Raw genomic sequence first — 13,067 nt, 5'->3', positions numbered from 1 at the left:
ATAACCCTAATTATTATTAAAAAATAACAATTAAAAATTGGCGATTAAGAAAAATGAAAGAGTGTTTTTAATTTTCTAAGATAGAGATTAGATGAGATGTTGATTGAATGATGTAGAATATAACATATAAATATTATTGTTTTGAGTTAGCATGAGCTGTTTACCATTTTGTATGACTTGCAAATTTAAGTGCTTCATTTTACACGAGGGCATACCGGTAAAAGAACCCAACTTTGAAGTGCTTCGTTTTACACGAGGGCATATTCTAGTTCCAATTATTTCATATACCCCACAAAAAACCACTTAAAAACCTCAAAAATATTGTAAGCCGCTAATAATCTCTAAGGTGTCAATCTATCCAATGAAGTTCACGTGGGAGCTAAAAGCCAAAAGCTAGTCCTCTTTACGGACACACTCACTTCATCACTACAAATCAATCTTCAACTTTGCTTCAACTTCAATCTCCTTGCATGCTTCATTACCAGGTTAATTCCTATACTATATAGTTTCAAGTTCATATTTCAAGTCCTAAACTTTATTTTTACTTAACTTTAATGCTGTTTATTTAGTATGTTTCATTTAGTTAAGTGCTGCTAATTAGTAATTAATGTCCACTATTCATTTCATTTAGGCCAATTTCATGAAAAACCTAGTTTCTAATGCTGTTTTTCTTTGATCATTATGAATCCTCTGAAACCGGTTTTAGCCGGTCGCAGAAGATTCATAATGATCAAAGATTCTCCAATTTAATTTATTTATTGAAAATCACAAATGTTGGATTGGAGGTTTTTTTGAACAGTCCTAATTCTATGGAACATTTGTTTTTCAGAATACAAAAATGGCAACAGTGACTGCTTCAAGTAACATAGTATCCAGAACCTCTCATGTCAATTTACCAACTGTTTCATGTGAGTTTAAAACGGCACCAATGAGACTTGGTTCTATAAGGAAAGCCAATACTCATAATGGACTCAGAGTTTTGAACTCGTTGGACGAGTTACTAAATAGGACGCCGATTAAAATGAAGGGAGTGCAATCGAGGAAGAAGGGTGTTCAGAGAAAGAATGTTAGGCCTAAAGGTATTATAGTTTGTGGCATGAATTTGATCTTTGTTGGAACTGAGGTTGCTCCGTGGAGCAAAACTGGTGGTTTAGGTGATGTTCTTGGAGGTCTTCCACCAGCATTAGCAGTAAGCTTATTGTTATGGTTTTCTTTTTCTTGCTGGTTGACATATTTGGTGTTGAGTGACTAGCGAGAGCGAGAATTTCTCTAATTAATTCTTTCTTTAGGCTAATGGGCACAGAGTTATGACCGTCACTCCGCGTTATGACCAATACAAAGATGCATGGGATACAAATGTAACAATCGAGGTATAATATATTATTCTCGACCAAATGAGACATCGTGTTATCATTTTAATCTTCATTGAACCTATTTTTCCTTTTATACCGTTATGCTATGCTATGGTTAAATGCATTGTATTGTAATCTGTTTATCACAGGTAAAAGTAGGAGATAGAACAGAAAAAGTCCGCTTCTTCCATTGCTTTAAACGAGGAGTTGATCGCGTTTTTGTAGATCACCCTATATTTCTTGAAAAGGTGAGAGTATTTCTCTTCTTTTTTTGAATCTATACACTCACTGTTTTGATTTCATATACGTACTGATGATGACTGAACTTGAAGGTTTGGGGGAAAACTGGAACAAAACTTTATGGCCCTGCCGCAGGAGACGATTACCAAGATAATCAACTACGTTTTAGCATCTTCTGTCAGGTTCTATAACCATATCATTTGGTCACAAATGTTCTGTTCACAATTTTTGTATTTGTAGCTTTCTATACTTCTAAGTTTGCTGCATTCGTATTATACTAGTATAATATCGAAAACTCGTTTGTAGAAAGAATTACATATAATTTTTTTCTTGGAATTAATCTTAACAGGCAGCTCTGGAAGCAGCGAGAGTTCTGAATCTTAAGAGCAATAAATATTACTCAGGACCATATGGTATGGACCAAGGTCATAAATGAAGTATATCGTTGAAGATCTTTTAAGCATGATGTTTTGATTTTATTTTTTTATGCAGGTGAAGATGTCATTTTCGTCGCCAATGATTGGCACACCGCCCTTATCTCATGCTACATGAAATCCATGTACCAATCAATTGGCATCTTTAGGAATGCCAAAGTAGGTCTAAATTACAACTTGATTATTTACCTATTTTAGCAATCATGATCAACTAAAAAGTTCTTCAAATTTTCTTTTTCGTTCCTGCCCTTTTTAGGTTGTTTTTTGTATCCACAACATTGCTTACCAAGGAAGATTTGCATTCACCGACTATTCACTTCTCAATCTCCCTGACCAATTTAAAAGCTCCTTTGACTTCCTTGATGGGTATGTTTTTCATAAATTTGTGAACTAGCTGATCAATTTAGCATTCATGACTAAAAAAATAAGTTTAAGTACTTTTAATTTGTAGGCATGTTAAACCAATTGTTGGAAGAAAAATCAATTGGATGAAAGCTGGAATTATAGAATCTCATCGAGTTTTAACTGTTAGTCCATACTATGCACAAGAACTAGTGTCAGGCCCAGATAAAGGAGTTGAGTTGGACAACATTCTTCGCCGAGTTGGTGTTACTGGAATCGTAAATGGCATGGATGTTCAAGAGTGGAATCCATCCACCGACAAATATATAAGTATCAAATACGATGCCTCAACAGTAAGAACAGTTTATTCAAGATGTAAAGTTTCTCTAAATTGGGTTGTAGCTCATAAGAAATAGAATTGAATTTGTTTACATCGACTCTGCATAAAAATTGAACTCTATACGCAAATACTTAACTGATTTTGAATTGACTCGTCTACCTAGGTATTGGAAGGAAAAGCTCTTCTGAAAGAAGAACTGCAAGCAGAAGTTGGATTGCCGGTTGACAAAAATGTTCCTCTCATTGCTTTCATCGGTAGGCTTGAAGAGCAAAAAGGTTCTGATATTCTTGTAGAAGCCATTCCTCAATTTATAAAGGAGAATGTTCAAATAGTCGCACTAGTAAGTATAATGATAGAAAAATCGTAAACTGATCTATTCTTACGAAGATATCTCATTTGAATATGTTCCGACATTTCTATTTCTTAGGGAACGGGAAAAAAAGAAATGGAAAAGCAACTTCAGCAACTTGAAATATCATACCCTGACAAGGCCAGAGGAGTTGCGAAATTCAATGTTCCCCTAGCTCATATGATGATTGCAGGAGCTGATTTTATCTTGATTCCAAGTAGATTTGAGCCTTGCGGTCTCATTCAGTTACAAGCTATGCGCTATGGAACGGTATAGTTTCAACTTTTCAGTCATTTCCTCGTGGTTCTCCAACCACGTCTAGACCGTCCGATAAAAAATCTTCAATGCCGATTTTAATTTATATTCTTGGACTGTGCTAGGTACCTATTGTTGCCTCGACGGGTGGATTAGTGGACACAGTCAAAGAAGGTTTTACTGGATTTCAGATGGGTTCCTTCAATGTTGAAGTAATACCAATACCTAGAAGCTTTCTTATTGTATGGAATTGTGTTCATAGTAGATTAAGTACTAAGCACTAACCATTATCTTATTTTTCTTAAATATTTTGATTTAGTGTGATGCTGTGGACCCTGTTGATGTGGATGCTATAGCAAAGACTGTCACAAAGGCCCTTGGAGTCTATGGAACTTCAGCATTTGCAGAAATGATCAAGAATTGCATGGCTCAAGAACTTTCATGGAAGGTAAGTTAGAGCCCAATTTCAACTTATTTAAGAATTTTTTATCCAAAAAAGTGCTTCTAGAGAAGTGTATCAAAATAGGCTCTAAAAGTATCCATCAAGGTGAGTAACTGAGTTTTGTTTTGGAATTAGGGACCTGCTAAGAAGTGGGAGGAAGTGCTGCTAAATTTGGGAGTTCCTGACAGTGAACCTGGAATTGATGGAGAAGAAATTGCTCCACAGGCAAAGGAAAATGTGGCAACTCCATGATTAAAATAATGATGTGATGGAAGCTTCTTCTACTTTCCATCTCTTGAAGTTTCATGGAACTTCACCCAAGTGATGGAAGCTTCTTTTAGTTTCCATCTCTTGATTAGTTTCCATCTCTTGATGTTTCATGGAACTTCACCGGAGTGATGGATCGATTATTAGTGCATTTTTTCCAAGGAGTTTAAATCTGTAATTATAAGTGATCTTGGACAGTTTATTATTATTTTGCCTTAGAATGATAGATTAGCATTCCTTTTAGTCTGTACTAAATCAAAGTGAAACATGTTTTGTCTTTCTGAACCAAAATGGTTGTAGATTTAGGAGCAGTCATTTTAGTGTTTTGAACTGGATTTTATTTTTAACTCGGTCATTTTAGTTCTGAATTAGTCTTTCAAACAAACAAAAGTATTGAATTACCGAACTTGAAGCTGGAATACTACAGCCTCCAATGGATGATGAAATTGAAAAACCCTGTAGATTAGATAGAAGCTCGATAAACTTGAAATCTTCTCCTAAACTTATGAACCAGTTCTACCATAACACATACTAGTATAATGCATAAAAAGACTAGATAAGTGATTTACAGACGTGAAGGAAAAAGACTCGTGCGATGTTTTCAACACAGTTTGGTCCTGCGACTTCAGCAAACAGGGTTATTATTACACCAGTTCAAATTACAAACTCCATTTCACAATTCAGTTTGGTTTGCAACCGATTTAAAAAGTTCATTTATGAAAACATTCAAGTTTAGTTATGGAATTTGATCCGGACACTGAAGACAGGACAATTCCCTTGTTGGAATTTTGGGAATATCAGTAATATGTTTGGATTGGAGCATAAAACTGAAAATTCACATCTTTATCTAGCTACAGATGTGTTTGGACTTAGTGACTTTCTGTCCAAGAGAGGTGAATCAGGTGTTTCTTAAACAGAAAAACAGTCTCTGTAATCACACTTCAACAACATATTCTACAAAATAGACAAACAAGAACAAGAGTTCTTCAAAATAATTATAAAAAGAACGTTAAAAAAAGAAATGCAAGGAACATTGGTTTCAGAGGCGGTTAACTATTTATCCAACTAAATTTTTGTTGGTTGATAATTGCAGCATGGTAGAAATTAAGCTGTAAACATTAACAGATTTGCACAATCCAGAGCAGGATGCACACATGAACATAGAAGAGATGACTTATCATTCTTTAATTCTCAGGAAAAATTGATGCTAACTCAAATTCTCAAGTTAATAACACAATCTCAAATTCTATAGTTAAAAAAACACCCATGACCTAAAAATGCAATCAAAACAAAAATAAGATGCAAAAAATGAAAATCCACTTAGTTACTACCCATGACCAGTACAAAAATTGGACAAGATCATACAAGTGCTCCTAATCAAACAAGCTGAATCCCATGTCATCATCACTTTCTTCCTTTGGTTCTTCCTGTATTACAACCAAAAATGTCAATTAGACAACCAACACCTACAAGACAAAGTTCAACAACAACAACGTGTTCACCAAAAAAACCTACCTTCTTCTCCTCGGTTGGAGCAGCAACTGCCGTGGCAGAAGCAGCAGCAACTGGGGCTGAAACAGAAGCAGGAGCCCCACCTCCGGCGGCATTCAAAATCAAATCATCAAGGTTTTTCTTCTCGGCAAGTTTGGCAAACAAGTTTGGCCAATAAGCTTCAACATCAACCTTTGCCGCTTTCAACAATGTTGAGATTTTGTCACCCTATTAACAACAACTTAAGGAGAAAACAATCTTCACAAACACACTATTTCCTTATTCCACCAAAACAAGGTTCTAAATCCAAAGTTCAAAAATTCTTCCAAAAAAAAATACTTTTTCAAAAAACAAATTTCAAGCCCATGATAAATTCATTGAAAATTCTAAACTAACAAGAGAAAAATCAGAATTATAGTCATATAAATCATGAAAACTGAAAATTAAAAAATTACACATAACATTTAACTAATCAATTAAAAATGAAAACTCCGAAAAGGATACAGTGACTGCGATGTTATCATCATGAAGGATCATAAGCGAGTAGCTGCAAGCAACCTCTCCGAGCGACATTTTCACACTAAAATATACAAAATCAAAAGAGGGGAAAATATGAAAAATTGAATTAAGTTGATGAATTATCACAATGTTGCATTAACATTTGGCATAGAAACAATCAAGGAGAAGAATGTTACCTTGAAGAATGTTACCTTGAAGAAATGAGATCGAAAGCGACGAGAAGAGGATTTTCCTGTGCTGTTGCAAAATGGGAATGCTGTAGATTAGGGTTTCAGGGTTTATGCACAATGTTCGTGGTAGAGAAGGTAATGGGCCGTATTTAAATAAGCCCATCTTGAAGGGGTATAAAAGAAAAACAGGTGTGTGGAAAGCAGTTATATATTTTTATTTTTTAGATTAAGTCATTTTATGCTTCACCAAGATGTTACATCATATTATACATTCTTAAAATATTTCTCTGAAAAAAAAAGGAATAATAAAAATATTTGTTACATGACAAATTCTAAATATGGATAATCTTTATGAGTGATTTTTGTGAATTAGTACTAAAAATGTTTAAAGATCTTGAGATTGTCTCTTAGAAGTAAACAAATTAATGATCATTTTGATTTTCAAAATTGAGATTCTAGTTTATTATATATCAGTTTGATAAAAAAAATATCTCTATCGAATCAACATCAATATTGCATTGTCTATAAGTCAAAGAAGAAGGTTATTGATTGTTGTTAAATTTTTTAATAATTTCTTTAAGTATTGGTTTCTAGGGAACCACTTATAACGGTGGGATATTATCAAACTCGTATTTTCTTAGTGTTTTGTTATTGGTTGTTTTATAATTTTACACCGATGAGTTGTTTTGTTATTGGTTTATAATGAATATGTTTTAGGTTGACAAATGGCAAACAAGACCAACCTAATTCATGAAGGTCCAATCTTTTCTAGGCGTTCAACTCGCTGACGTACATGTGGATCTCTCTCGCTTGTCCCTGTATAGGAGCACACCTCCCTTTCACCTTGATCCACATAATCACCATTCAAAGGTCACTTGCACTCCATGTCCAAAACCCGAATATAGTTACAATAAATTATCCTATATAAGTGTTGTAACACCCCGATAAAATAAGATAATTATTTAATTTAAGTTAATAATATATTTATTAATTTAATTAAATAATTGGAATATTATTATTGGAATTATTATTATTGGAATAAAAGTTGGAATTAAAAAAAAAGATCCCATTTGGTAAAAAGAGGTTTTTACGTGAAAACAGAGAAAACGACTCTAAAGTGGAAAAGGGCAAAGAGCCAGAGAACAAGGGTTGAAGAGAGGAAGAGCTTGAAGCTAAAGGATTGCCGGATTAACTCAGGTAAGGGGGGTTTATCGTCGTTTAATGGGTATTATGGGATAACATGTAATGGGTAGTGATAAACCATTGATTTGACTCTGATTAGAATGATGTATGCTGAAATTTGTGAAATATTGGATGAACGAAAATTGGATTATAATTGAAGGAAATTCGTAGGAATTAGATGTAATAATGTTAGAAATTGTGAAATCGAATAGGGTATGATTCGTGTTAGATGATATGAACGATTACTGTATAAAATTGGATTGTAGGAGGTTGGATCTGAGGAATCTCGTGGTAGAGAAAACCATAGCAGATCTGGAAATCTGGTTTCTGGTCATACGCGTATGGCACTAGACAATACGCGTATGAGATGGCCTGGTACGCGTATGGCACTAGGCATTACGCGTATGGATGAGGGAGATGAGGTTTTGAACGTGGTTTGGTCTCTGTTGGTACGCGTATGGGGAAGTGGTACGCGTAGCATACGCGTATGAGACAGGTGATACGCGTATGGGATTGGCTGAGAATTGGGCCATACGCGTATGGGACTAGGCAGTACGCGTATGGGCAGGATTGTGATTTTTCTGTGCTGTTGTTGTGCAGTTTTTGGTTGTTCAGCTGAGTGATGTAATTTAGCTGATGTATGATAGAGTAGGGATCATTTCCCGTTGTTTTGAGCAGTATAGGTATTAGTAGAGTGTGTTAATGCTGTAATTGATTATGTGGTATGACATGATATGATTATGTGGTAAATATGTTGATGATGTACGATGGTATGCATAATGTTGTGAATGTATCTATCATGTATGAAATTATGAATGGACTGTTATGGCTTAGAGTGTGAGCATATGTCCATTGTGGATGATTGTTGATGTTTGCATGACTAAGTGATTTAGCTTGCATATTGTGGCCTTTATGGTGGTAGCTAATTCCCATGGTGAGGAATTAGTGAGTTAGTATTGTGGATTGTTGTTGATGTTTGCATGCTAGGTGATTAGCGTGCATATCATAGCCCTTGGGGTGGTAGCTAATTCCCATGGTGAGGAATTAGTGAGTGAGTCACTAGGTCTCAAATGAGTGGGACTAGTGAGCTTGGTAGCCGTACCTGGATTTGGTCGGTGAGGTTGAACTATATGTTCACGAATAGTCGGTACCGCATGCATGGAGTCTCATTGCATAATGTATGTATGTATGGCGTATAATATGAATGGATGTATTCCAATATTATACGTGTTGTTTTGGTGATTGTGTTGAGTATGATTTTGGAGTTGATAGTGCCGTTACTGATTGTGTGATCTGATTAGGGTGATTGAATGTGTTAACTTACTTAACATTACATGATAATTTATAATGCTTATTATATCGATTGAGGAACTCACCCTTACAACTATTTTTCAGGTAACGAGCAGTGATTGAGTAGAAGCTAGTCCTTGGAGTCTAGTGTAGTTCCTTAGTGGGTCATGCTCTGGTAGATGTAACATCGGGACGGGATGTTTTACCTTATTTTCGTTGTTGGTTGTTGAATGATATTACCTGTAATGTGTTACATGGTTTGCATGTTGTTGTTAATTCTATCCGCTGCGAATTATGCAAATGTTTATTTTGATAAATAAATGAGTATGACCAGATATTTTGGAACACGGTGTGAAGTGTCAAGTGTGACACCCTTAGTTGCATATTTACTCTGATTTATGTTTTGATGTTTTAATTAAATTTTGGGGTATTTTAGAAGGGTGTTACATTAGTGGTATCAGAGCATAGTCGGTCGAGTCTAGTCGTAATTATTCTGTTCCCTGTACGTGATAGGTGTTGTGTAACCCTATCAGTACTTATTGTTTTAGCTTGTTGGGTTTTCAGAATAGAGATGGCTGGAAGAGGTAGAGATGATGCGGCGATTGCTGAGGCTCTGGGTATGCTAGCTGGAGTACTTGGAGGGAATCCGAATGTTGTAGGAATGGGAGCTGCTCGTATACTGAGTGAGTTCCAGAAGAACAATCCTCCAATGTTCAAGGGAGCATACGATCCAGATGGTGCTCAGAAGTGGTTGAAGGAGATCGAGAGGATCTTCCGAGTGACTGAGTGTGCCGATAACCAGAAGGTCAGGTTCGGTACGCATATGCTGTCAGAAGAAGCAGATGATTGGTGGGTTGCTACCCGCACTGAGTTGGAGACTGCTGGGAATACTGAGATCACTTGGGCGGTGTTCAGGGAGAGATTCCTGAGGAAGTACTTTCCAGAGGATGTCAGAGGAAAGAAAGAGATAGAGTTCTTAGAATTGAAGCAGGGCAATCGGTCTGTTACTGAGTATGCTGCTAAGTTCACAGAGCTGTCGAAGTATTACACTCCCTATAACGAGGCTACTGGGGAATTTTCAAAATGTGTGAAGTTTGAGAACGGGTTACGTCCCGAGATCAAGCAGGCTATTGGGTATCAGCGGATTAAAGTGTTTTCTGATTTGGTTGACTGTTGCAGGATTTTTGAACAGGATACCAAGGCTAGAGCAGAGAGCTATCAGCAAAGGGTTGATAGGAAAGGCAAGAATCAGAATGATCGTGGGAAACCGTATGCAGCTGGAAAAGGTTTCCAGAGGCAGAGTGGGATGAGGAGACCTAGTGGGGGAGACTCCAGTGCCCCTGCTAAGTGTTACAGATGTGGTCAGGCTGGACATCGTATCCATGAGTGTACCAGTAATGAGAAGAAGTGTTTCAAGTGTGGAAAAGGTGGTCACTTGGCTGCAGAGTGCCGGTTGAAGACTGTGACTTGTTTCAACTGTGGAGAGGTGGGTCATATTAGCCCATAGTGTCCTAAGCCGAAGAAAGAGAACCAGTCGGGAGGCAAGGTCTTTGCTTTATCGGGTTCTGAGACTTCTGCAGATGATCGTTTGATCCGAGGTACGTGTTATATTAATGGTTTTCCTCTTGTAGCTATTATTGACACAGGTGCGACTCATTCCTTTATATCTTTGGATTGTGCTGTGAAACTTAAATTAGAGATATCTGAGATGCATGGAAGTATGGTGATTGATACTCCTGCGAAGGGTTCAGTGACTACTACTCCAGTTTGTTTAAATTGTCCTTTGAGTATTTATGGTAGAGACTTTAGGATGGACCTAGTGTGTCTTCCACTAGTGCAGATTGATGTTATTCTGGGTATGAACTGGTTGGTGTTTAACCAAGTCTATATCAATTGTTTTGATAAGACTGTGATTTTTCCTGAGAGTGAGGAAGGAAAGAGTTTGTTTCTATCAGCAAGGCAAGTGAATGAGGCAGTAGTAGATGGGGCAGAGTTGTTTATGCTGTTAGCGACCTTGGAGGCTAAAGATAAACTGGTGATTGGCGATCTAGCCGTGGTGTGTGATTTTCCTGATGTGTTTCCTGAAGAAGTGAATGAATTGCCGCCAGAGCGTGAAGTTGAGTTCTCGATTGATTTAGTACCTGGTACTAGGTCGATATCGATGGCTCCGTACCGTATGTCTGCTGTTGAGTTAACTGAATTGAAGAGTCAGTTGGAAGATCTGTTGGATAAGAAATTTATTCGTCCGAGTGTGTCACCGTGGGGTGCACCAGTGTTATTGGTTAAGAAGAAAGAAGGTACTATGAGGTTGTGTGTGGACTACAGGCAACTGAATAAAGTGACGATCAAGAATCGGTATCCTTTGCCGAGGATTGATGATTTAATGGATCAGTTGGTTGGTGCGAGTGTGTTCAGCAAAATAGATTTGAGATCTGGGTATCATCAGATACGTGTGAAAACTGAGGATATTCAGAAGACTGCTTTCAGAACAAGGTATGGACATTATGAATATTCTGTAATGCCTTTTGGTGTGACTAATGCGCCTGGAGTATTTATGGAGTATATGAATAGGATTTTCCATCCGTACCTAGACCAGTTTGTTATGGTGTTTATTGATGATATTTTGGTGTATTCGAAATCTGAAGAAGAGCATGCTGAGCATTTGAGAGTGGTTTTAGGAGTTCTACGAGAAAAGAAGTTATTTGCTAAACTGTCTAAATGTGAATTTTGGTTAGAAGAGGTTAGTTTTCTTGGTCATGTGATTTCAAGAGGTGGTGTTGCTGTTGATCCTTCTAAGATAGAAGCGGTATCTAAGTGGGAAGCTCCGAAGTCAGTTTCTGAGATAAGGAGTTTTCTTGGACTTGCAGGTTATTATAGGAAATTTATTGAGGGATTTTCTAAGTTAGCATTACCGTTGACGATGTTGACTAGAAAGGGGCAAGCGTTTGTTTGGGACTCAAAATGTGAAGAAGGTTTCCAAGAGTTAAAGAGAAGGTTAACTACTGCTCCTATCCTGATATTACCAAGTCCGTCGGAATTATTTGAGGTTTACTGTGATGCTTCATTGTTGGGTTTGGGTGGTGTTTTGATGCAGAATAAGCAGGTTGTAGCTTATGCTTCGAGACAACTGAAGGTTCATGAGAGGAACTATCCGACACACGATTTAGAGTTGGCAGCTGTGGTATTTGTTCTGAAGTTATGGAGGCATTACTTGTACGGGTCAAGATTTGAGGTTTTCAGTGACCATAAAAGTTTAAAGTATTTGTTTGATCAGAAAGAGCTGAATATGAGACAGAGGAGATGGTTAGAATTTCTGAAGGATTATGACTTTGGTTTGAATTACCATCCGGGTAAAGCAAACGTAGTGGCAGATGCATTGAGTCGGAAATCATTGCATAGGTCTATGTTAATGATTAAGGAATTGGATTTAATTGAACAGTTTAGAGACTTGAGTTTGGTGTGTGAGAGTACTCATAATAGTGTTAAATTGGGAATGTTGAAGTTAACGAGTGGTATTCTGGATGAGATTAGAGAGGGTCAGAAATCCGATGTGCTTTTGGTTGATAAGTTGACTCTAGTGAATCAAGGTCAAGGTGGTGAATTCAGAGTTGATGAGAATGGTGTTTTGAAATTTGGTAATCGGGTGTGTATTCCGGATGTTACCGAACTTAAGAAGAGTATTCTTGAGGAAGGACATCGTAGTGGCCTGAGTATTCATCCTGGAGCTACGAAGATGTATCATGATTTGCAAAAGTTGTTTTGGTGGCCGGGAATGAAAAGAGAAATTGCGAGTTTTGTTTATTCTTGTTTGATTTGTCAGAAGTCGAAGATTGAGCATCAGAAGTCGTCTGGGCTAATTCAACCGTTGGCTATTCCAGAGTGGAAGTGGGATAGTATCAATATGGATTTTGTTTCTGGTTTACCGAGGACAAGTAAGAATTTTGAAGCCATTTGGGTGATTGTAGATAGATTGACAAAATCGGCTCATTTCATTCCGATCAGAATGGATTATCCGTTAGAGAGATTAGCTGAGTTGTATATTGAGAAGATTGTAAGTTTGCATGGTATTCCGTCGAGTATTGTTTCGGACATAGGTCCTAGATTTACATCGAAGTTCTGGGAAGGTTTGCAGAGGGCTTTGGGAACTAAACTGAGATTGAGTTCTGCATATCATCCGCAGACTGATGGTCAGACTGAGAGGACGATTCAGTCACTGGAGGATCTTTTGAGAGCTTGTGTTTTGGAAAAGGGAGGTGCTTGGGATTGCTATTTACCTTTGATTGAGTTTACCTACAACAATAGTTTTCATTCGAGCATTGGTATGGCACCGTTTGAAGCTTTGTATGGTAGGAGATGTCGGACACCTTTATGTTGGTATGAGTCCGGTGAAAGTG

The 13,067-nt window shown here is 37.2% G+C and overlaps 2 protein-coding genes across 4 annotated transcripts; one reads left to right on the top strand and one right to left on the bottom strand.

Annotated features, from left to right (window-relative positions):
* The first annotated feature begins 305 nt into the window (after positions 1 to 305).
* LOC127076145 (granule-bound starch synthase 1, chloroplastic/amyloplastic) lies at positions 306 to 4,389 on the top strand. Of its 2 annotated transcripts, XR_007786769.1 has the most exons (15): positions 306 to 485; positions 830 to 1,189; positions 1,290 to 1,370; positions 1,502 to 1,600; positions 1,685 to 1,774; positions 1,942 to 2,005; positions 2,085 to 2,185; positions 2,283 to 2,392; positions 2,478 to 2,721; positions 2,872 to 3,048; positions 3,136 to 3,327; positions 3,438 to 3,524; positions 3,632 to 3,760; positions 3,890 to 4,073; positions 4,148 to 4,389. XR_007786769.1 is itself a non-coding variant. In XM_051017710.1 (14 exons), the coding sequence occupies exons 1-14, from the start codon at positions 471 to 473 to the stop codon at positions 4,004 to 4,006; spliced, it is 1,866 nt and encodes a 621-aa protein (XP_050873667.1). In that variant the 5' UTR covers positions 306 to 470; the 3' UTR covers positions 4,007 to 4,389. The 2 variants fall into 2 exon arrangements, 1 of the variants encoding a protein (XP_050873667.1); XM_051017710.1 differs by having other exon boundaries at positions 3,890 to 4,389.
* Positions 4,390 to 5,182: 793 nt separating this feature from the next.
* Positions 5,183 to 6,365, bottom strand: LOC127076144 (60S acidic ribosomal protein P1-2). 2 transcript variants are annotated; one of them, XM_051017708.1, is made up of 4 exons: positions 6,223 to 6,365; positions 6,017 to 6,092; positions 5,537 to 5,740; positions 5,183 to 5,448 (listed from the first exon to the last, which is right to left on the bottom strand). In XM_051017708.1, exons 2-4 carry the CDS (start codon positions 6,083 to 6,085, stop codon positions 5,395 to 5,397), a joined length of 327 nt encoding a protein of 108 aa, XP_050873665.1. In that variant the 5' UTR covers positions 6,086 to 6,092; positions 6,223 to 6,365; the 3' UTR covers positions 5,183 to 5,394. The 2 variants fall into 2 exon arrangements, with proteins under 2 accessions (XP_050873665.1, XP_050873666.1); XM_051017709.1 differs by having other exon boundaries at positions 6,208 to 6,343.
* Between the last annotated feature and the right edge of the window lie 6,702 nt (positions 6,366 to 13,067).

This window comes from Lathyrus oleraceus, chromosome 4 (assembly GCF_024323335.1).
Source record: "Lathyrus oleraceus cultivar Zhongwan6 chromosome 4, CAAS_Psat_ZW6_1.0, whole genome shotgun sequence".
Classification (NCBI taxonomy): domain Eukaryota; kingdom Viridiplantae; phylum Streptophyta; class Magnoliopsida; order Fabales; family Fabaceae; genus Lathyrus; species Lathyrus oleraceus.
Note: the sequence above shows the minus strand (reverse complement) of the source record. Positions and strands in the feature narration are given on the sequence as shown.

Coding starts and splice junctions, on each gene's coding strand:
- LOC127076144 (XM_051017708.1), bottom strand. CDS start 6,085: ATGTCGCTCGGAGAGGTTGCTTGCAGCTACTCGCTTATGATCCTTCAT. Junction 5,741..6,016: donor ATGATAACATCGCAGTCACT/GTATCCTTTTCG, acceptor TGTTGTTAATAG/GGTGACAAAATCTCAACATT. Junction 5,449..5,536: donor CTCCAACCGAGGAGAAGAAG/GTAGGTTTTTTT, acceptor GTTGTAATACAG/GAAGAACCAAAGGAAGAAAG.
- LOC127076145 (XM_051017710.1), top strand. Junction 2,186..2,282: donor GCATCTTTAGGAATGCCAAA/GTAGGTCTAAAT, acceptor TGCCCTTTTTAG/GTTGTTTTTTGTATCCACAA. Junction 3,049..3,135: donor ATGTTCAAATAGTCGCACTA/GTAAGTATAATG, acceptor TCTATTTCTTAG/GGAACGGGAAAAAAAGAAAT.